We start from the raw sequence: 24,688 nt of genomic DNA, 5'->3' as shown, positions 1-24,688 counted from the left end.
ATGCCGGAATCATCACAAGTGCACCAACGAGAAGATGACACAACACAGCCTACACTTTGTCACATTCTCATTCTAAATTTTCAAAGAAGTGAAATCCAAGTTGATCTAGATAAAATGGGAAATTGCTGCCCTGGATACAAAAATTATTAGGCCAAGTTCATTTTTAATAGAAACCAGGATAAGAAGGTATTATATGCCATGACCTTTATTGTAACAGTTGCTCATTTATCCAATATCAGTGTATCCATGCAGAAGACTACTCACATCAACAAATGGAGATTTTCACTTGAGGTGAGCTTGTTGTAAATTGTTAAGATCAATCAAGCTAAATAAGGGATCCAATATAAAAAGCCCAACATGGTGTGTTTCTATGACTGATTTTATGGTTCAATGTAACACTGTATGAAGACTGCCCTAGCACTAGAGGTGAGTTGAGAAGGGAGCTAACAGTCTTGTCTGTAACAGCAGCTGCTGCTAATTCAACCATCTGACCATCTGCGTTCACACTTTGTTATACTGAAGTTCGTTATATCAAGGTTTAACTGAATGATGAATGGAATCATGCTGCAAATGTAATCTTTATGTGGTTTAGGCTTCACCACTAAGTATCTGAACAACGAAAAGGAACAATGCTAGACCTTGGGCGAAATTTTGACTGCACACTCTTGTGGTAAGTATACTTTTGCTAATGGTTGTAACTGGGCATAAAATAACTCACAACTTGTCATCTTACCTTACCTCAACTATTTGTCATAATGCATCCTTTAACAAAGAAAAAGTAAACATCTCAAAGTGTAAGAAAGTTTTTTTTTTTTTTTAAGTCCCTGGCTTCAACTTGTTTCAAATGAGAACACTCCGTTAAAATTTCAGATGACATGATGACAGTGGGATGAATACTCCTTGACTGGTGTGTTCGACAGTACGCTCTATTGCAAGGTAACAACCCTACAGTATCTGTAACCTAACCAGAAATAATATGTTCTTGTGTTCAGTACGTAAGCCCTGTCTCAATTATTTTAAACACTACCAGAGGAGCATATTATGTTGTGTACATAGCATGCAAAGTACTACGAGTTTGACCAATAAAACTGACGATCCAGAAGCCTTGTCAATCACAAGCATTTTATCTCTCTTGTGTCGTATGCCAAATTGATGCATGAAGCCACTTGTGAACCTACCCTTGGTGGCCTGTGCAAATGTGTGCAGCAAACAAGTCCTCAGACTCAAAGCCATTCAAGCAACCCGCACAGATCAGCTGAATGAGCTCTCCTGCAGATTCCTCCTGGCTCTCCTGCGGGCTCACTTCAGTCAGCATGTGGCTTCCTATGTAAGCAAGATACAGAGAATTAAAGGACATCATTGTTGCAAGTAATGTAGGTACAGCAGAACCTTAATAAATTTTTTTGAAGAAGAGAAAAGAAAAACCACAAGAAAATATTAACTAACTGGGAAAACGTACAACCCTATGTCACTACAACATCTGGCAGGCTCAACTGTAGTTGATATCTATGCAATGCGAAGCATTGTGAGAATTGTTGCAGAACGAGGCGCCGATGCGCTACAAGCTGGTGAGCCCGAGCAGCCCAAGATGCGTCTTGTCGTTTTTGCTGCTTCGGCAAGCTTAAATTTGCACTCCTCAAATTCGGTCAGGGTCAGCAGACTCTTTGCGTTGGGCAGCTTGGTGAGAAGTTATCACATGCCCAATAGGCAAGAACTGTAGTGGCACATGATGCTGACGCGTGTAGGGCCAGAGAGGCCTAAGACACTCTTTGTCATGTTCCTATTGTGCAGTGTCTTAAGATGGCAACTGGAAATCAAAATGAAATTGAGCTAGTGGGCGATCCTGGAATACAATGCCGCCCGAGCAAAACATGGCGTTCACTTTGTACAGCCTGCAGCAGGGAACGACGGTGGAGTTGGGTTATCACCCATTAAAAGCGTGCAGTACACTCCCAATGGCGCGATGCCACATGCGCTGTGAAACAGATAGGGGAAGATGCTTATCGCAATAGGGTTGATGGTAATAGCTGTGAACGACCCACGAGGGGGCTTGCTAACATGAAAGAGGAAACTGAGTGCACGCTGGCATTTTCACGTGACATGAGCGGGCGAGTACTGCAGGGAAGCTGCTGTGGCAGGCACTTAGTGCTCCCGATAGTGCGTGGCTCGCCGCTTTTCTTGTTCATATCAGATCTAGCAGCCAGAAAACATGTTGTATGATCGCACTTTCGCGGCATACTAACCGTTAGTGCTGAAAGATCGTGTTTTCCGGGAACATAATAACTGGTAAAAAAGAAAGTGTTTCTGTATTGGATAATTTTTGTGTGTTCTAGATCACCAACGCTGACGCCAAGAAATCGTACGAAATGAGATCGTATCAACAAGGTTCTACTGTACTATTGTACAACTACATACTGATAGTACACAATATACAACATTCACGGGAAAAATATCAGGTTCGAGTGGCATCAAAATTAAATTTTGAAGTCTTACCAAAACAACAACATGATCATGAGGCACACCATAGTGAGGGACTCCAGATTAACATGCACCTAATACACGGTGCATTCCGCTCCTCCGGTATGCAGCTGCTGTAGGATCAAACCTGCGACTTCTTGCTCAGCAATGCAACACCTTAGCGACTGAGCTACCGTAGCAAGTGCTCAAGTGGCACGATGCACAAGAACCACCTCAAACTACAAGAAAATTACCATCACTCTGTTGATCTAACTGAAAGTCGTACCCCGTAACAAATGTTTCCCAAGACTGTAACACTGCACTTTCATGCAACAATATTTTGGGGTACTAAACTGTTGCACGTGTGTTATCCAATGACAGTATACACAGTTTATAACATTCATAATAATTGGTTTAATTAAATTCCGGTGTTTTATGTGCCATAATCACCATATGATTATGGGGCACGCTCTATCGGGGGGGATTCCGGAAATTTTGAGCACACTGTCTTGAGCACCCAATCCATGGAACACAGGCGTTTCTGCGTTTCGGTCCTGTCAAAATGTGGCTGCGGTGGCCCGAATTTGATCCTACGACATCGTGCTCGGCAGCGCAACACCATGGCTGCAAAGACACCATGGCGGTTAACATTTATACTAGCGTAAAAGCTTGCTATATAACAAATTTCACTGCACAGCTAAATTTAGAGGTGAAGCTTTTGAAAAATGAATAAAATATTGCCCTATTTGGTTCAGTCCTTGAATCAAATATAGTCACTATTCGCAAATGCAGATATTTTTCAAATAGTTTTTGAATACTTTACATTGCCAACTGTGCATGAGCAAATATGAAACTGAAGCAAAAATAACTTAATCCCTCCCCTCCTCCCTTCCACATGGGACACAGTAGGGGATGCGAGCACTTTCCAGCTAAACTGCTATTATGCGCACCGAAGTTTCGCTCAGACATGAAATTTGGCAATGTGTACTATGTATTTGTTTGGTACTATTTATTAATGCTGCAACTGTGTCGATTGTGTGCAACATTATTTGATATAATAGAAGCACCGTCTGCAGCATCAATCGTAGCGACAAAATAAGTGCATCTTATGCTCTGCCAATCATCGCTGCAGTCAGCACATATTTCCGTCGAAGGTATAGTACACTGATGCTAACAGTGTCAGCAGATTGCCTTTGGAAACTTCATTCTGAAAATGCACGACCACGCATGCTCCAGAGAAACCTGACATTGCTCCATTCGAGCTTTTGATGAAGCCTACTTTATAATGTGCAATGTAATGCCACAAACTTGCTAATGTTGCAAATATTGCGATGCCAACATTCTTTTATATTAACGGTGAAAAAGGCCGTTCATTATTTGAAATCTATTCAATATTCAATTCAATTTGCTTTCAGCACTAGTCAATTCGGCCTCAAAAATTACTATTTGCACACTCCAACTAAAATGACTTCGTTATATGTGTTGTCTAACCTAACAAAAATTAGTGCCCTTCAAAAGATGAAAGGGTTGTGGTGGGGGAGGGGACATAAGCTAAAGCCTATGCAAAATTGCACCATGTACCGTTGAAGGACCCCGAAGGATTGCTTCTTGCCACATCATCTTCAGCAAGATGACTGCTTTCTCTAATGCAGCTGTCCATAAAGGAAAGAAAGAAAATAGGAGAGGCCTTGGCATCACGTTTTTGAAGCCAGAAATGCAGACATGTTGGTGCAGCCATGTTGATTCAGCCATCTCCCTTTGTGCCTACAATCAGCTCGCCGGATCAGATAAGCGGGAGCTTTAAACTTGCATTGCTACAAGCTGCCGGAAGTGTGTGCTGCAAGCGCGCATCAGAACAAGGTCTTCGAAACTTCTGTAACAGTTTTAGTAAAGCAGACGCACTCCTGTGCTTTTCTGTGGCACATTTAATTAGATGGCGAGGACCCGTGCCGTGATTACTTGGGTGTGTCTGTTGCTGACTGACACTCGCACTCACAGACCCAAAACACACTTTTCAAGCTTACACATCACACTCCGAAGTCAGCTTTTCTTGCGAACAGAATGTGCTATGAGAAAGACAGGGGCTGAAAAACTCATCTCACTTTTCAGAGGCCTAGATCAGCGGCGAGAGCTTCAGAAGCGTGGGTGCTATGTCAACGTTTGGGGTACCAATCCCTGTGCTGCTTTGTGAAAAACAGCACGTGACTTCCGCCACAGTTTCTTCAACACATCCGTGCTGGCTGGAGCCTCTCCTATGCTTTCCTTCCTCCATGCACCTGTCATGTTTGTCCAGCTTTGTTATTGTTGTCATCCTTATATAAGTAGTGGTGAAACAGGTTTTATCAGCATTTCATAAGCATGATGTAGAGCGCTGCAAGCTTCTGATTTAGAATCAAGTGGATGCTTCAAATTAACAAAATAGAATTTTTTTATGCTGACATCCAGTGACAAGCATTGCACAAAAGTAGTTGCTTGCAGCACTCAGCTGGCATGTTCACAAATTGCCAATAAGCAAAGTGATAGCTGGGGACATAAAAGTAGGATGTGAACGGCCTCTGGTGGCAATCACGAGTTAACTCATCACAAACTTTCTGCAATTTCACTTGAACTTCTGCATTTTAACTAGGACTTTCTGCTACTATCTGCAATTTTTGTAACCATGACAAATAAATAATACACAATGACTTTTGCTTTATTTTTTCAACAAGAACCGTGAAAATGCAATAGGCATTCCTGGTATCATACTATTATTGAGAAAAAATTGGTGGAAAATATGCAGGTGTAAAAAACATTCGACACTTTTCAAAATATTTCAAAATTTGTCATGGCAGTTAAGGGGTTAACTTGACTGCATCTGCAGCAGTTCACTGGGGCCTAGGTCAGACGGTGCAGCATGTACTGCAAGCCACATGCTTCATCCTTAGAGTTTCCATCTGGTATGGTAGCACAGAACACTAAACTAAGGTGGAACATTTTATGTGCACAGAACGTATGAGCCAGCGATTAAAAGTCGATGCTGACTCTGCAGGCAGCTGGTTTGGTGTGCTGCCAAGTCGCTGACAGAGTGAGATATTCTTTGACAGAGAAGCAGAAAGCTTGCTGATTTGACATATTTTGATTTGACGGACGGGGTTTAATGCATCAAATGATTGATCAGGTTTAATGTAACAAAGCAACATGGGGCTATGAGAGGCACCATGGTAATGGGCTCTGGATTGATTATGGCCGCTGGAATTCTTCAATGTGCACCCAAAGTGCAGAACATGAGCGTTTTTACATTCTGCCCCACTCATCTTACATCATGCTGAGCAGCAGAATGTCATGGATACTAAATTTATGGCATTTCATTATGATTATGCTTACACCAGCTCAGAACAGCTTTGCAGTGATTTAACTTTCCCCATATACATTACCTTGTGTCAGGTCTGAACGTTGCATCCTGGCCAGCGCAGAGGGTTCTTCGTGAAGTCGCATGTGAGAGTCTAAAGCTTTCTTCTTGAAGAAGCCTACATGTAGTGAACAGAAGGAATTAGAAATCTGCGACCAGAAGTGGTAGAGCACAGCCTCACATCATAAAAGCTCACTTTTACCTCTTGAGGATATAATCACATTAGTGGAAACCTTTAGAGCACCGACCACAAGGGGATGCATATATATAAATATATATGCATGCACCTGCCTTCGCTAGTCACAGTACAAGCACCGATATGCTTAATATGCGAGCTGGCAGGCCCTCAGACCTATTATGGATGTGCGAGTGGTGTTCGGAGTTCTTGGGGGCCATAAAAGGCATGAACTCATTTTTTTCAGACTGTCCAAGATTTTGGACGTTTTTGTGGCCCCTAAAGAGTCCTAAAAATCGGACGTTAAATCTACTTTCGATACCGAAGGCCTCAAACGCTTCTCGGCTGCATGTGGCCTGCATGTCGCTACTGATGTATGGATCACCTCCTTTGATTTAACGGGTTGATGAAGCCTTTGTCGTCTATGTGGATTTTGCTCGCCTACACGAATCGCTCATACTTGATTGTACCATCCATTTTTTTTGCACACTACATTCATAACAAGTAAGATGACAGTATCATTTACAATATTTTACAAATGAACTACAGCACATGTTCACAGAATGGTTGCATTTTTGACATAGCAAAGTTTGAATAGAAGAAAAACAAAGATCCCTCTCCAGTATGAACCAAGACTGATTGTGCTGAATGCAACGAAGTTGCATTCAGCACAAAAATACCTTCATAACATTGAATGCTCTTTGTAAGCATACCGTATTTACTCGATTCTAACACACCCTCGATTGTAATGCGCACCCATTTTCCGCGACCAAAAAATAAAAATAAAAGGAAGAAAAGAAACCGCTCTTGATTGTAACGTGCACCCGTTTGCTGCGACTTAAAAAAAGAAAAGTCCTTTGCAGCACCGCGCACTTCATTCTTTCATACAGAAATACAACTTTCTCTCATTTGGAAAAAACAAGGAATTGCTCCCAATGCACTAAAGTGGCGATAAAATAAAAGTCACAGTTTCACTCGAAAAGCGAAGCATCGATTACGATAGCAAATTAGTAGACAACTATACAAAAAGTAAGAATAGTAGTTTTATCGGGCGTTTAAACTTTTAAACATTCGCTTACTAGCTAAATTAAAAAGCATGGTGTCACGCGCGCACAAGCAAACATGAACACGTGTTATTCAATGACCGTGGAAGCTCTTTATCAAAACGCTGGAGCGAGGAAGTGTGGTAGCAGGAGCGACGGAATTGACCTTTGTGCGGCCTCTCGCTTCAATGCGAACTAAGCGACGAGAACACAGCACAGTGTGCCGAGATATGTAGACTCTAGTCTCCATCGCAGATCGCTTTCAATACAGGGGCCGCACGGCCGTGCCGTACATAGCAGCCGCCGGTGTAGAACGCCTCTCCTGTTTCACCAGTCCCACGCACAAGTTTCGGGAACTCCGAACGCCCGTGATGCGGCCCGATTTCCGTCCATTCCCGCACACGTGATCGCTTTCCTTTTAATTGTGGCATTGTGATGAACTCGCATGTCTTTGCAGTAGGCACTTCCATGCTGACAGAGCAAACGCAGAAAATGGGAAGACGGACGGTGCACTAACGTAAGCCAAAGGAAGAATTGCCTAAGCACATGTACTGCAGCACATGGAGGAAGCTACGGCAGCTAGGCTCGAAGCACGTACGAGGCGGCCGTTCTGAAATGCCGATGGCGATATCGTAACGCAAATTTAGGGTCGCGCTCGATTCTAATGCGCACGGAAATTTTGGACTGATTTTATCGGAGAAAGAAGTGCACGTTAGATTAGAGTAAATACGGTATATTTATTACATGCTCATATAGGCATTTATTTTGTTACATATGATAATTCTAAATATCAAGCTTCTACTGTATTGCAAACATTTTTTAGCAGCTTCTTGAGCGACAAGAGCTATCACAAAGCACACTGATCCTATGGAGCGACAGTACAGCATGGGGCAGCTGTCATAACCATTGCACTTGTTTTATAACTTTCAGCAATCGCAGTATGTGTTGTCACTTGCTGACAGCTGCATGCGCGACAAGTCACCTACCTCTTCCACAGGTCAGGCACCTGAAGTCTGTGTCACCACGATGCATACGTAAGTGATTGTAGAGCCCCACTTTTGTGGCCAGCTTGCGGTTGCAGCCCTGCCAAGGGCAAGGCGTTGGTGGCCTGCACGACAAGAACGGAGACGGAAGTCAATCACAATAACAATAACTGTGTGCATACGAACGAGTATGTTTGGGACCCACGTCTCCCAATAAGTTCAAGTTACACACAGTCAAAGTCATGTATTTCGTAACTTCTGCCATTTGCAGCATTGCAGCGATGTGCTATTACACATCACACTATTTGTATAGTGGATGAAGAACGCACTTCTCCTGCAAAAGTTAATTAAACTTTAGCGAGAGCAAATCTATGAAAAGAATATGCACTTGTTAGAGATTTAACCTTCAAGTTCTAAAGCATTCCTCCCCCTGACACTCCACCTTGACCCAATAAAGTGAATGACAGTGTTGCCTGTCAAATGACGTGGTCAGTGTGCTTCAATGACATTCTACAAGAGTTTCTGAAAGAATATTTTGTAACAGGGTGCTCTCAGTGTGTAGTTAAATGCACTGAAGTGAAGGCATGCTTCCCAAGCAACTCCTCATTGTAGGAATCACAGAGGCGCGACACTGATATGTAGTGTCTTTTTTACTGGAAGGTTGGCACTGTGTGCCGTTTGGTAAAGTTTAATAAGTTTGTGTCAACACCTGTTTGTGTGAATATGGGGCTAAGTTGTCGGTGAATGTAAGCAGGAAAAGCCAGGGCTGCACTTACGCGTGAACTTCCATATGAGCCATGAGCTGCTCCCGTTGAAGAAAGCGGCGGTGGCACTTGTGGCATTCGTGCACGATGCTGTGCAAAGACAGGTGACTCCAAAGGGCTTGGGAGTTAGCCATTTTGGAGCCACAAATCTAGAAACAATAGACATTGCACGCATAAGCAAGCAAGTGCGTGCCCCAAAACAGCACATATCTGTTTATATTATGACAACTCCATGACAAGTGAACACTAATTAGAAAGCACTGCATGGTTTTATACATGAGCAGCAACAATTAGTACCTAGTACAGAAACCGGACAGCCATCGTAAAGCGCCAGCAGCACCGCTAACGGCATCCGTAATAGCAATGGCGTGTGATGCAGACAATGCGGCGAAGGAGTACACGGCGCTTCCAGTGATTTTGCATGCTGCAGTTTGCAAGGCCTGATGAGCTGGAAAATGCATTTTCATGTGTGCACTCTTAAGACAGGTCGTCCTTGTATGAGGCAGGTTACATTCATGGCATCAGGTGGTATATAAACCAGCGAACAAGTGCAAATTGAGATACCATAGCAGCCTGCAAACGATGCTCACTGTGGCAAGCTAAGACATGGAACTCCAGCAGTTTATGTTATTTTGCTGTGCACATTAGCACTGCCTGTATTTAACACATGTAGGCTGATGAAGAAGCACAAAAATCGAGGACAAAGGGAGACATACATCTCTCTTTCTTGTTCTTTGCACTGCTCCGCTGATCGCACATGTGCCGGTACGTTCTCTATCCATTTTATTTCTTTTTTGCTATGCTTCGCTGATCCTAACGTCCTAGCAACTAGCCCAATCTTCATTCTTGTTCTATTACACACAGACTGATGCGACGAGAACAGTTGCCAGTGGCCTTTACACTCTGCAAGATACTATGTGCTTTGGCATTTACACGAGCTTGTGTCTGCACATCTACACTTGCACACATGGTGAGGGACAGATCATACGCATCGAAGTGCAGCGAGAGCACGGACATCTGTTCCAGACAGATATTGGCGCTTGGCTGCCTCGCATGGCCAAGCGCCTGGCTTCACAGCTACGAAGTAGCATGATCAACACTCAGTGAGGCAGATTAATGTGATGCGAGAATATGTCCTTTCTTATGTTTTGCGCTGATCTAACAACTCTAAAAAATAAAACAATTCTGTTTATCAATGTTTCGGCAATTTGAAGTATTGTCAATAACAAAGTATGAAATGATGTCAGAACAGGTATGACTGAGCCAAGTGGGTGCACGCTGGTGTGGGTCTCTCGTAGATTCAGACCACTATTCGTCACTAGGCACGACAAATGCAAAGCATGCAGGCATGAGCTTGCGCGTTGGCAAGTGTACGTGAGGTCTGGGTGTAAGGCCCGTGTTCATGGTGAGTTCAAGCAGGCCACTGTGTTGGTGTTCGCTATTGGTGCAGAACACACAGAATCATGTACCAGCTGCAACCAAAGCTGGGGACTGTGTGGAAGGAAAATATAGCCCAAAATAAGAAGACTGAGCGGCTGAGAGGACGGCAAGATGACTACAAACCTGCATGTTCGCCTTTCGTGCTCAAGGTGAGGGGCCGTCACAACAATGGTGGCAAAGACACACAATTTACACGGAACATGAAGCTTTTGCAAATGAACGGGTCCTTTGTTTATGTTCGCTCAACTAGACAAAAGCAAAGCAATGTCGGCAATGCAGGTACTGTTTGCCCATAGACAGTGCATATCCAGGCTTTCTGCCGTTCCAGCTGGTGAGGTCGCAATAAAAACCGATAGAGCTGAATGGCCTCAACAGCTTCAGTGATGTTTGTATTATCGTTCGTGCACCCAAAAACACAATGTGTTTGTTCAGATTGGGTTCCACGAGATATTTCAGCAGTGTAAAAAAAGAACAAACAATGGAATATATTCAACAAACATAGCTGACGGCTGCACCTGCTAGGCCCAGCCCGGCTGCCTCATGCTGTTACATTCCAGCACCACCACATAGAAGTGCCACCAGTAAAAGCTTCTCCGTGCCCTGTGCCTAATAAGCATGACACACTGACATATGCATCATGACTTTAACAGAGATCACAGAGCCTCACATGAAAATGATGCATCACCGCCTGTCAGGCAATAATCAATTGAAAAAACAGCATCATTGAGTTTAACATCCACATTCCAAGACTGGTGATTTACTAAGTGAACAATGAGCTCACAAGTGTCATCATGGAATTGAAGAGGTCGTAAAACATGTGGGTAAAAAGTTTGGGTGAGTTGGTTGTTTTGATTAACGTTTTGCTTTAGCACCAAGTATCAGACAAGAGACCAGAAAGGGATGCACCCATGTGCTTGTCGTTTCTCTTTCTAGTCTCTCGTCCCGTGTTTGGCACTGAAGTGGGACGTGAATACGCAGAGCATGTGTGGAAAACGAGGTACACTGATGATGATCATGAAGTGACAAACACTACTAAAAAGAGATTAGACATAGTGGTGGTGATTAAAAATAAGTAAAAGTTTGTGCTTCCTTCGACGGAAGCAAGACTCGCAAGCTGAGAATTTGTTGAATTACAGTTTGCCGCATCATGCTTGAGCATAGTGACACTTTCAGTTATTGGTGAGAGGGGAAAGGGACATACCTCACAGATATTCGCAAGCTCTGGGTGTACACTTTGGATGTGGTTACGACGTGGCCCTGGCTGGACGAAAAGAAGGCCACAGTGTTGGCACTGGTACTGGTGACTCTCGGTCTCCATATGTTTCACAAAAGTGGCAAACAGGCCAAACCAGCTGTGACACACCCTGCACCGGTAGTTACGTGGCTCCGAGCGATTGTACTTCTCCTGCACATCATACAAACCATTCAAAGTGAATCAAGGGAGCCGGTGAAAGCACTCCACAACACTGCTTGTAGAATTCAGTAAGATGAGAAAGCGCAGCTTCTCATTCGGGGGCTTTGAGTCACTGCACATAGTCCGATAATACTGCAGGCCCTACAGATTTTTTTAGTGTTGCAGTATTATAGTAACTGAGGAAGACAATTCTAAAGCTCTGTTATGCTCGGACATAATGTGCATGTGCTCATTGTGGTTACAGTGGACTGACAATGATAAGACACTCTACAGTTCGGTGCACTGACATAACCAATGGGCCGGATGCATTAAGTTGTGAGCAGCATGAATAGAATGTGTTCCATCTTGACACTGGACGCACCGTATGTCAGCATATCTTATTTGTCACAATGCCTTGCATGCTCATGGATCATAGCTCATGTATGCGCTACAGTTCACGTGCTGCGCCACCTGAGTAGCTGTAGCATAAACTGTAAAATTTCTGGCTTGTGTGGCGCAGCTGGAACAACTTCACTGGCTCTAGCCCACACACTTCAGTGCGTTGGGAACATCAGACTATATAATAGGCCTTCACTCCCTACAGCTTCACTAGTTCTGCTCCAGAGCCCTCTGACATCTGTTTTAAAATTTTTGCTGGAGGTTGCATTATACCAATTGTAGTTCTCTCTCCCCACAAATCTACATTCTAGAAATTTAGATTTCTAAAAAAAAAAAAAAAAATGATCCACGGGAATAGTACTGCTTCACCTCTTCAGGTTGGAATACTGGACAACTGGGACATTACTTGCATCATAATTGCAATTGAAAACTTGTTAAATTTAAAGCACCTTTTGCAATTTCAGAAACAAAAGGGAGCAGAAATTCTACAACTTGTACCCCTTTCAAGGAATTTGCCTCCAAACCCTAAAAAAATGCACTGGCATTGCAGTTAATTTTGCTTAGAAGAATCTGAGAGAGGCTTTTGGGAAAATAGAAAAACAATGCACAGTCAGATCTCATTACTATGAACCTCAGATTAAACATTTTTCCAGATTAGCAAAAGTTTTAGATATCACCAACCATAAGCTTATTGTTTAATGTAAAAATATTTCAGTACTATAAATTTCAAAGCACCAAATATTACAATATATAACAAGCATTATAACAAGGAGCTCCTCCAAAATAATGGTTGGTAACCCAAGATATTGTGCACATTTGCAATTTACGAAACTGAAAAATTGGTCGTGCCACCATCAGCGGCAGTTATTCCTGCATGGCTGCAATCACAAGTTTGCGCCAGCCATTGCCCGGAGTAATGTTGGCCTGCAGAAATAGAAACTACACAAATTTGCACTGACGGCATGGCACTACAAACCGCAGGGTTCTCTGGAACCACGAGAATGTGATCGTGCCCACAGCACTGTTCACAATCGTGAAGGGTTGATGGGAAAAATTGTCGATGAAAGGTGGGTTTGCTAAAACGCCACCTGACCCTCATATCAGTCAGCAAGTCAGTGAATAAATAACAAAGAAAGCAATAAAATTTGCGGGTGCTTTGTGGTTTTGGTAACATTAGGCAAGGCACAGTGGCGCATTATGTGCAGTTCTCGGATACGCGAATGCTGTAAGTGCTTGTTTGCAAACTTGACTAATAGCCACTGGCATCACAATCACTTGTAACAATATTCGAGTGTCAAGAAAATCACATTGTTATGGGGAACCAGCGCTGGAGTTTTCACGGCACCTGCAGCGCCGCCCTGGCAGTCAGGACGTGCACAATGCAGCCTCCCCCGCGGACGAAAATTGCGTTGCGTGCCCTTAAAGTCGAAGGAAAACAAAAGGCCGCCGCCGATACTGTTGCGTATACAAGTGCCACAACTAAGTCGGGATGAGGGAGGGAGGATGTATCCTTCTGCGTCTTTCCATCTAAACCCTATGAACAAGAACGGAGGCGGCGTTGGATCCAAGTAGTCAGGCGAGCGGAGTAAGCTCCCGTCTTGTTGCCCTGTCAAGCGGTGTCGGGCTGGTTTTCAAATCAAATTTCGCGTGTATCCTTGGTTTATTCGATAGTGAAGATGGTCAGCCATGGCAGACAGTACCAAACAGCAGAATCTGCAGTCGGTATTTCGTCGGAAACAAAATGAGCAATAGCATGCACCATCCGGCATATGTACCATTTTTCCTTCGCAATGCCACCGCCAAGCCCCTTCCAACGCCACCGCACCAAGTGAACGATACGATACGAAAGGTAAAAATTATCCATTCATTGCCAAGAATTATGTGGGAGGGAAGCTGCCTTGTAATACAAGTTGTATACGCATAGTGCCGGCGCACGTGCGACTAAGCCACCTATGTGTTTATAAAAATGCGCATGCGGATGAGGACTCGGCGCTGAGATGCATCCGGCAAATTTATGTAATTAGTGCTAAATGTAGCCAGGATTGTTACGGATCAAGCAGCGGAGCACTTAAACCTTTGCTTGCGCGAGTCAGCTGATGCGATAAAGCTTTCTTCTCCATTGACTGCTGTGGCGAAGTAACATCAGAATTTTTTATGTCTAGCCAGAGAAATATGGAATATCTTCAGGCCAACTAATACTTACGAAACCATAGCGCAGCGTGACCGGAGCCATAACTGCTGGATTTGCGAGGCAGGTAGCCACGCAAGCATGGCATCGATACACGACGCAACCGTTAAAGAAACACACGTGCTCACCGTGACGCACTGTGAAAAATATATAAAGCTTAAAAAGCTTCTTTCGTCATTTCTTCACTTGATGGCGCTATCTTCTTTACAAAAACTGTCCACTTGAAGCGGAGCGAAAACGGAAACATACAAACTATAAAACGGCTGCGTATGTGTGTGTGTCGTCTGGTTGTGTGGCTGGAATATGCTGCGTTTCGTCGCCAGGGTGGCGTGCAACGCACTCTTTCCGGCGCGCTGCCTATCCAGCGCTGGTTCCCCATAAGCGATAATGGTTATAATGTTCGCAAAAAATAATTCCACGCAAAAGTCAAACTGACTTATAACAAACGGTTTTGAAACATATTATGGAGTTCTACATGCCAAAACCACGATCTGATTATGAGGCACACTGTAGTGAGGGACTTTGGAATAATTTGGAGCAGCTGGGATTCTTTATTAAGGTGCACCTAAATCTAAGCACGTGGGTGCTTTACCATTTCGCTTCCATTGAAATGCGGCCACTGTGGCCGGGATTCAATCCCGGTTTTAACAACAGTGCTCGGATGTAACAACGAACAGCTTCTGCACTGCAAATATTTGTGCTTTCTATGGTAAAATAAATGAATTACTACAATGTTCCTATGCCGTATTATCAGTTATAACAAATCTGGCTTCAATGCCATGCCCTGAACATAACAAGCTATCATAACAAGCTATCAATGCCATGCCATGAAGGCGTATTAGCTATCTTAGGCGTAGCGAGCACAATGGCTTGAGGTGCGTTATCTACACTCTGAAAGAATACACAACTGCATGGTTCATTTCTGATAGTCCGCACGCACTAAAGAATCACCACGTCTTGATTGCTGTCACAATGCAGCATTGCATTTCACCTTACCGCAGATGGAACATATATAGACCTGTGGCATGTAATCTCACTGTTGGTAACTGCCAGTACGGGGCATGGACATATGGCCGGGCACGCACTTGTGTAGTCTCCAGCTGTATTCATACGGGGGTCTTCCCTGGGAATAGAGGAGCCGTTTTAAGCAAGCAAATGCTCCCCTGTGCCTGCAGGAAGCTTTGGGGGGGCCTCAACGCCTAACGAAAGCGTGACGTTGTGGTCACGTGGTGAGCTCTCCTTGCTTTCGTGTAAATACCAAGGTCCATACGAGCTGTGTGTGCACCAGGAGGAAATGACAGATAAACACGTGTTCTCACTCCCATCCTGTGGAGTCGTTATCAAAAGCATAAACGGATTTGTGGATGTACTGCTTTCAAATGTAGGTGAACCCTCTTGTTAAATTTAGTTTTTAATGCCAATTTGCGTGTTTTCGATACACCAATATTTCAAAATAACAAATGATTTTCGGCAGTTCCATTTATTATATCGAGATTTCACTGTATTTCGTGGTACATTTCAGAGACAGCTATCATAAAGCTGTAGCTAGTATCAAGTAGGTATGATTTCACCACTTGTTGTCTTCAATCACAGAATTTTAACATGTGTCCAAAAGCTACACTGAAACATTAAAAAGCTAATCAGTGAGAATTTGGCAATTAGGTAACTGAACATTACAGTTCGTAGGGCAAGTAATGGCTGCCTCTTCAGACAATTTAATTGAACAGGTAAATTACCTGAAGCAATGTGCAAATGTGCCAAGAAAATTTATAAAAAAATCTGTACAATTAAAAAGAAAGAGAACAATTTATTTAGATTTCAGACCTTTTGATATTTACTGAAAAATGAGGAAAAGACATTTTGAAAACCAAAATATTTGCAAGCATACTGCAATAATTATGATCTCAGCAATGTTTACACATTAGTAGCACACAACATTATATAGTACAATACAATGTGGTGGCATATTAGTTATGGAATTATGTGGTGAGCACCAGTTTGTCAGTTACATTCCTGGCCATCATCATCATAATCACTACTACCAACACCCCAGTCGCATTACATTTCATACAGACCGGAGGAAAAAAAAAAGGAGAGAGAGCGCTGCACACACATTATTGCTTACAGAGCTGTACAATGCAAATCGTAGCTGTTATACACCAAATTTATGCATTGCTGTAAAATTATGTTGGAAGCCTTTCAAAGCCTGCATGTGGTAATTATGTCTAGGGCGTAAATGTGCAGTACTTCGCTATGTCATGCCATAAAACTGCTGTTGTTGCTTTGCCTTTACAGTCGCCGACCGTTTATTCGGACCTCACGGGGACTGCGGAAATGTCCGAATAAACAGGTGTCCGAAAAAGCAGATTAAGAAAAAAAAATATGAAATTCTTTATTTCCACGCACTTATTCGGGCTCGGCAGTAGGTTTAAAGAAATCGTGAATGCGCCGTTGCACGCTGTTCCGTTTACGCGCAATCAGATACGCCTGAATCTCGGAGAGGGTCGTACGGTCACTATAGGCGGCTGAAAGCACAGTCACTGCTTGTACACAATCCGCATGCGACGGCAGCGTAGCACATGGTGCGTCAACTTCCGACTCGGTCATCGTTCGGCGGTGCAGCAGAAACCTGACGAATGATCTCGCCGTCGTCAAGTTCTGCGCATGTCAGTACAGCAGTGTCACCACCTGTGAAACTGTCAATGAGACGGTGTCCGGAATCGCAATGCAACCACTGCGCAATTATCGGCAGAACATTTTCCGCGTCGGTAGGGAGCACATCGGAAGGCGACAAATCTTAGGCTTCCCGGCACCCGCTTGCCAGCATTCCGCAGCGCAGTCTACGCGGGCACTGTCGGCGCCATTAGAGACTTGACGCGATGTTTCCGTATGCTGCGTTGGATCGCCGAAACCTCGACACAGCACACAAAGCAAACACTGCCGTGCCGACACCAGTCACACAAATGAAAAAACGCGGCCTGCTCGCAGCGTCGTGCGCGAAGAAACAAATCAGCTGCTGGATTGTCTTGACATGGCTTACTAAGCTGAAACCGGAACTGCTGCAGAGCCACTCTATCGAACCAGGCAGAAACGATGATGAGCGGGGATTTCCAGAAGCGCCACTTCGTGGGGCAGCAAGTAAGCTCCATTCAAAACAACAATGGCGTTCAGCAAGTCGAACCGTGCACTGGTCAGAGTCGGTGCACGGTGCTCTCGACCGAGTTGGTTCAAGGAGAGTCCGAAAAATCAGATGAGAGGTTGCAAGGTGTCCGAACTTTCGGCAGTTGTTATACATTACGGTCTATGGGGAGAATGGCGGTGCCACGAAGCTGACCGAATAATCGGGCATGTCCGAATTTTTGGAGTCCGGAAAATCGGTCGGCGACTGTATGCGGGCCTGGGAAACAATTTTGCTTGCAGCACACACAGCCATAATATATCACCTTTCTATCATGTGCACTTCTGCAGGCAGTGCACTGCACCAATGTCAAAAGTAGCACTCTTGGTGATGAGCACGTAAGAGCCCCAAACCATGTACTAATGGACCACTAATGACAATCTGATGTGAAATTAAGGCCTCAATAATTTTTACGGATCCATACTCTGTACAAATTCATCCAAAGTTAATCAGGTTTAGAATGCAACAGCATGAACTTTTCGGGAACATGCATACTACAGTAAAACCTCGTTAAACCGTACCTGCTTAAACAGTAGTTTTATTTTAAAAGTAGAAAAGTAAAATCCCCGACTCAGCGGCCATTTAATATAATGTGTTTTATATCCGCATAAGCCGTACCAGCTTATTGCGTACGTATCGGTTAACACGTAGTGTTTTCACTTTTCTTCGCGCAAACACGGTGGTGCGTCGTCTCCATCGGGCGGCTCGGCAGAACAACAAGCCTCAGAGATCAGAACAACGGCCTCCAAGCGCCCTGTGCTTTTGCGTGTGAAGCCACAACAACATCAACATCATTTCAGCGCCGTGCCAGAGAGCCAAGAGAGCGTTGTGGCGTCAAGCAAACAAGGACTCGCGTCATGCCTAAGCTTGGATAAAAAAAGACGCCGGGTGCTCAGCATAGAAGAAAAATTAGACATTGTTTGTGCTGTCGAACGTGACACGAAGTCGGCGCTGGCACATGACAGGGATCTACAGTTGACCACGGTGTGTGGCATTTCAAATGTGAAGCAGTTCCTCGGCAGCACTGCTGCGACTGCGAAGAGATGTCAGCTACGATGTTCAACTTTTCGCCATCGTTGCCTCTGTTGTTGCCAAGTGTCGACTAGCGACAGTGATGAGGACGACACGGAAAGCAACAGCACGGGCGATTCAGGCCCGGCAGTGGCAGAAGCTGCGTGTTGCGTCAGCCTCATGAATGCAATTGTCGTGACGACAACAGCGCCCCGCAACGAAAAAAGCGCCCCGCGACTTCTGCAGCGCTACTACCCGCGTGCACGGAGAACATGCAGTGCCAACAAGGCATCTGCAATGAGAGTGTTTGCTGAGATGAGGGGGCTGGCTGAAAAGCTGGCTCACAGCTTCAGTAAGTTTGAGGCCGCTGCATTTCTGCCAGGCCGCCGCAGCATAAACGAAAATAAGACTTTTATCGTGTGAAGTTAATGAGTACTGCATGTCTTTTTCCCCTTTAATCGCACTCTCTTTGAGTTCCATTTTTGACAGGCAAGTGGGCGATCTCATACTATTTCGTTTAACCAGTACTACCGTTTAGTACGTACTTTTTCCGAGCTCCGGCCAACTACGGTTTAACGAGGTTTCACTGCATATGTGCCAGCCTAATCACCTGATCTGGTTTACCCTCTCCTTCTTTCTCTTTGGTATTCATGCACGTACCATTGCCTTGCTCAGTCACTGCAGTAGCATGAAATTGTACACCTTTTCTGCTGGTTAGGTGCAAGTTTATCCACATTTTCATGTGCTGTTCAATTGGTGCATTCGCAGTCGCTGCATGCACTTGCACTGGGGAAGTTACACAGTAGGCTAGGAGGCTCTTCGGACGAGATATGAGGAAAACACTTCAAACTGTCTATCTGTGCAGCGAGCCAGTTTTTTTTTTTCTTTTTGACATCACACCTGCCAATCCTGGCTGTTCGTCGTGTGTATGGCATGCGACCACAGATTGCTCACTGCTGATGAACAGTTCCAGCAACATTTTTTTGTGCTATTTCTATCTGTCAAGGAACTATTCTTGAAGCACAGAGCAATGAAGGCCAGGTGAAAGACTTTTTTTTTTTTTTGCAGAGAAGCCTCTCATTCATTCATAACTTGCCACTGGGAAGATGTAGGTTTGGTTTGCATTTGCGGCAAGTTCTTTATTTATTCACTTTCATTTCCTTTTACTTAATCATTTCTGCACTTCAATAAAAACAAAAACAAAATTTACCCTATGCTCTCCTTGGCTCCATTGTGTGTTGGCTTCATGTCATCGTCACTGACTACAGAGCCATACGATATGATGCCCTTTAAAGTCAGGGTTAAATTTAGCGCTAGGTCAGGCCCATTGAAAAACTGATTAGATCATAGCAAGATTTTTGATAAATGAGACCGCGAACACTGCTTTAAACCCCTCACCTGCACTCGCATGTACTTGTTGGCGTGCTCGGCACTGAGGAAGTGGTCCTGAAGGTGCTCGTTGTCATCAAAGACCATGTCGCACATAGAGCAGAAGCTGTCCGACTTTTGGTTGTGACGCAATGAGTGGCGCTGGAATGCGTTGGGACACGTGAAGGTCTGGCCGCAAGCTGTCACGATGCACTGGAAGCGCTTCTCGAGTCGGTGCAGGTTGTGCATGTGCAAATAATACAGGGCGTAACTCTTGATCACAGCGTCGCACACGTGGCAGTAGTGGCCAACCTGCACACCACATGAAACAAATGCTGGCTTCCAAATCGATACTTAAACAGAGAGAGAGAGAGAAAGAGAGAGAGAGAAAAAAGCACACAATCAGATCTCTTAAATTTAAGAACATGCTTTCCACTGCCTGTATGACCTGCGGTGTAGAGCGGGATGGATAAGGAGAGCTGAGGGGGCCCAATTTTAAGTAACAACTGTATGAAGTTAATGCTCTGTCAAAAGGATGCACATCAGCCACCATGGCCATGGGTTTGGCTGGTTAACACTGCTCGGATTAGATATTGTACACATACATGAATACCCAACAAAGAGAAAGTGGGAACAGCTGCCGCTGTAGCTCAATTTGTAGAGCAATGTATGCAATGCAGAGGGTGTGGGTTCGGCTCCCACTGGCTGCAAGCTTTTTTTTTTTTTTTTGTCCACTTTCACTTTCTAAGCTTATCATTTGCACACTGCCAGTTAAGGGGTTCACGGGTCTTAGAGACCGAAAAATCATGGAAAAATCAGTTTTTTTTTTAAAGATTATTTTTGGATTCTGCAGTGTCTGATGCATTATCTCAGAAATTTTCACAATTTTCACAAATATGTAAATAGCAATGTCTAGGCATTGCACTGAGCAAAGTTTTTCTTTTTTCCTATTTTTCTCAAAACATGGTTTTTGGTCACTTTGCTTGTTTGTTGTATAAATATCTTTGGATCTAGGACAGCTAGAGCTAATATTTCTTTTGCAGCACAAAGCTAAATGTATTGAGAATGCAACGCTGATAGCAGATTTTTTTTTTCAGTTCCAAATTTTTTTGTTTACATTTACATTTGCTCTTATTATTGATACTGTGAACACAGAACTTCAATGGGCTTACTGTAAGATGACCAATAATTGTTCAATTTCGAATCTGTTTCTAGCATTGGCATTCTTATGTACTCTAGTATTCAACTATATGTTGTTTGCAACTTTCCCTTTAGCAGGTAAATTTTAATTGTTTCAACAAACAATAGAAGGTAATTATTAATTATCTCAGCAACTACTATGTATATGCAAAATATAATTAGATATTTAAAATCATCACGAAACAACGAATGAGCATATGCAGTTTCATCCGATTTGATCAAGAAATAAGGAAATTATCTCAACAACCCATGTCCCCCTTTACAAATAATTTTCTCTGTGCTTTCTTTGGCTTCATGATGTGTTGACTTCGTATGATTGTGACTAACGAAAACCGAGCTCCTTGGTGTCCCTTCTTGCTTAAGAGGTACTGGTGGGCTAGTTGGTTAGTCATGATGGGATACGGCAGCGTACTTCGAAACAAGGATGTAACACAGAATGAACAAACACGAGCGCTCTGCTCGTTCACTTAAGCACGCTAAAATCTACGTGCAGTTCCTGTCTTTTCTTGTACCTTCAATAATTATCATTCTGCTGCAGCATTAATTTTCTTTCATAACAAGAAGTCCTTTGAATGAACATTCAATAATGGTACACAGTTTAATCTTGTGTATCCTTTCCTGCATAGGCCTAAAAAGACCTGCAGTGTTTGTAAACAAATATATATGATAAACCAAAGCACCTTTGTAGGAAAGCCCAACTCCAAAAGTTTGGCGTCCGAAGGGATGTCAGCAGAGCTGAGGGTGCCACCGGCAGCACTTTTCCCATCGTCTGTACCTTCCTCTGGGCCCTTCTTGGTTGTCTCAGTCAGCGCAGTGACTGAGCCTTCGCTGCCAGGGGCCTCCCGAGCGGGTGCTGTTGACGTGGCGTCCTCCTCAGAGCCGGGCTGCTGCGTGATGCTTTCCACTGCCCGCTGCTGAGTCAGCTCTGTCTCGCTGTTGTTCTCTACCATGGGCATGTTGTACAGGTTGTCTGCAAGCAGCACAGCATACAAAGCTTCAACAAACTGCCCCGGCAGAACTGAAAGCCAAGCTTTTGAGCAAGCTCCTGCCACAGCAGATGCGACTGTGGCAAGGAAGGAAGCAGAGATCTCTTGCAATCTTGCAGCAACTTGGCAGCTTCAGTAAACCTACCCCGGCTCCTTAGAATGGAAAGCAATTTTCCGACGTCAAAGAAAACTGACTGTGAGCAGCGGTGAGCAGCCGATACTCACTTTACAATGAGGTTGTGCATTTGTTTTTCCTTTCCCACTCGCACTTCTATTTGTTGAGCACAGTCACGTGGTTCAGAACCAACCATGCAGCATGGAGAAGCTGCCACTAAGGCACAGCTAACCAAACTTGGTGGTATCAGTGCCAACGTCACCACAGTTTGGTACCTTCTTTGATGGCCAATGTCTCGAAAACTTCTGAAATTGGTCAGTCCTGTTTTTCTTCTTTCTATCGGCGCAAAAAATGCCTGATAATTAATTTTTTCTTTCATATTTTTTACTTGTTCAGGATTGCTCATTGTGCACCATCACGCTTTGTGCAGCAAAGAATAATGCATTAGGCGATGTCTGAGCATATGCAATGAGAAATTTCCACCTGTTGATAAAAAATAAAATAACTACCACAGTTCGCATCAGAGTGGCCCTCAAGCGTCCTGGATAAAGGAGGTTGACTACACACTCATTGCTGGTGTTGTGCCGAGCTTGGCTCCTATGAGCATGACATGTGGCTTTCCCTAAGAACTTTAGTTTGTTTTGCATGCTGCAAGACAAACCTCCACACAACTCTACTCTATACAAAAGCTCTACTTATAAACAAACCCTGCTCCAGAAGGCTGAATTCCATTTGGCTCATGTTTTGAGTCATACTGAAAGAGGATGCAATTAGTGGTCTTTTAGTACGTTGGGATGGTCTAGCACAACACTGTAGCTAAAGGGTCGGCAGCTACCTAATTAAAAAAAGGTAGGATGCAATATTTTTGCATTTGTACTCCGATTTCAATGAGTATTACAGAAGCACAAAGACATTTTATGAAGATTTCCTTCTAGGACATATTTATCTGAGCAGCCTTTTAGGCCAAGCCAAGTTCTATACAAGACAAACCATCCATATCCTAGCATTACAATGGCGTCACAGCGCACAGAAACTAGCACAGGCAGAGGCACCAGATTTCCCTCTAGGCATTCAGCTTAGAATAGAAAGAAACTCTACGGTGCAACTGAAGCAACCACAACCAACAATCGACAGTGCAAGCACAGAACCCTCACTCTGGACGTCTTCGCTGGAGAAGTCCGGCAGTCCGCGCTTGACCCATCGCATGTGCACATGGTGCTGGTGCATCTGGCAGGCCTGGGCGCTGGCAAAGCGCATGCAGCACAGGAAGCATGTGCTCGACGACCCAGCCAGGCCGTCGTCCTCACTGCTGCCGGCTTCCAGGCCTCCGGACAACTCCAGGGGAGCAGCTTCACCTGTGGCGCTAGAACTGCCCTCTTCAGAAACTCCTGGCACTACAGATTGACCAGTGGTAGTCTGTCCTACAGGCAGATGCACCCCATCTGCCATGTGCTTCTGTAACATGTGACAAAAAGAAAGAAGTGACACCTTTACTACATCACGTGCCCAACAATGTTTTAGCCAGAGCTTAGCGCGGTATTTAGGAGAACTTAGGAGAACTAAGACAGTAGTATTGAATGTGCAGAAAGTATACCACACGCATCTCGTATGTAAAAGGATGACACTGACACTTAGCAAGTACTTATAAGATACAGTAGAACCCTGTTGATAGATTTCATAGGGGACCATGGAAAAGGAATGCATAATATGGGAAAGCACAACATCCGACAACGCTTTCAGCAACACTGCCGATGAAACAAAGAGCTACCCTCACACAAAACTTTGCTTGAAGTTTTGAGAACTTTTGAAAACAAACTTTCAAAAATTAGCACAATCAAGCTTGTTATTGCTACCTGGCAGTCAGACTGACAATTAAGGACTTTTTACAGCAGTTGTAGCCATGAATCACACTTATGGATGGTTGTTAGTTCCACCTGGCACTTGGGTCAAACAGCCTTTGGCTGTTTCATGTTGTTGATAATTTTACTACCATTTTGCTTTTGCCATTTGTCATTTGCCATTTTGTTACTTTCATTCTGTATTACTTGTCACACACAACGTTTGTCCACTTTGAAATTCTTATGTATGACTGGCTGTCATCTTGTACTATCAACTTGCCTCATGGAAAGTAAGTGGGATCAGTGCTTGGGAGCATAAGAGCCCAGAAAATTTAACAAGCAGGAACATATCAATGAGGTTCTGCTGTATTTTAACTTAACCAGAGTTTAGTTTGCTTAAACGAGAATTCACATGTATGTTTAGGTTGTAGAAACTCTAAAGCATGCTTGTCGCATGTGTCACATGTAAAAGGATGACACTTAGCAAGTATGAAGGCAGAGAAACATAAGATATATTAATTTGCTAATAAAGTTGATCTCAAAATGGTGGGCCTTGCATCATCAACAGTATTGCAATGTCATGACACAGAACAAAAAACTGTTTATGTCGTGTAGCAATAATGCTAAGTATGATAACATTCCTTAATCAATAAATGTTAAAAGAAGAAAAAGAAAAGCAATAGTGCCATGCACATTCCTTCTGGCATATTCCTTCATAAGACATGCAGTATAGTTTAAACATCCTTCACGACAACAATGTAG

General features: G+C 43.8%; 1 protein-coding gene across 1 annotated transcript in view; it reads right to left on the bottom strand.

Annotated features, from left to right (window-relative positions):
- The window catches only part of LOC135915060 (uncharacterized), a 61,297-nt gene that overhangs the window by 2,903 nt on the left and 33,706 nt on the right, over positions 1-24,688 (bottom strand). The window contains exons 15-22 of the mRNA XM_065448046.1: positions 23,243-23,543; positions 21,668-21,957; positions 19,818-20,099; positions 11,452-11,655; positions 8,823-8,959; positions 8,050-8,171; positions 5,871-5,963; positions 1,179-1,323 (exon numbers count right to left, since the gene is read on the bottom strand). Coding sequence (XP_065304118.1) covers positions 1,179-1,323; positions 5,871-5,963; positions 8,050-8,171; positions 8,823-8,959; positions 11,452-11,655; positions 19,818-20,099; positions 21,668-21,957; positions 23,243-23,543 — 1,574 coding nt within the window. The remainder of the gene's footprint in view (positions 1-1,178; positions 1,324-5,870; positions 5,964-8,049; positions 8,172-8,822; positions 8,960-11,451; positions 11,656-19,817; positions 20,100-21,667; positions 21,958-23,242; positions 23,544-24,688) is intronic.

Source organism: Dermacentor albipictus, chromosome 1 (genome assembly GCF_038994185.2).
Source record: "Dermacentor albipictus isolate Rhodes 1998 colony chromosome 1, USDA_Dalb.pri_finalv2, whole genome shotgun sequence".
NCBI classification, from domain to species: domain Eukaryota; kingdom Metazoa; phylum Arthropoda; class Arachnida; order Ixodida; family Ixodidae; genus Dermacentor; species Dermacentor albipictus.
This window is presented reverse-complemented; position numbering and strand designations above follow the sequence as displayed.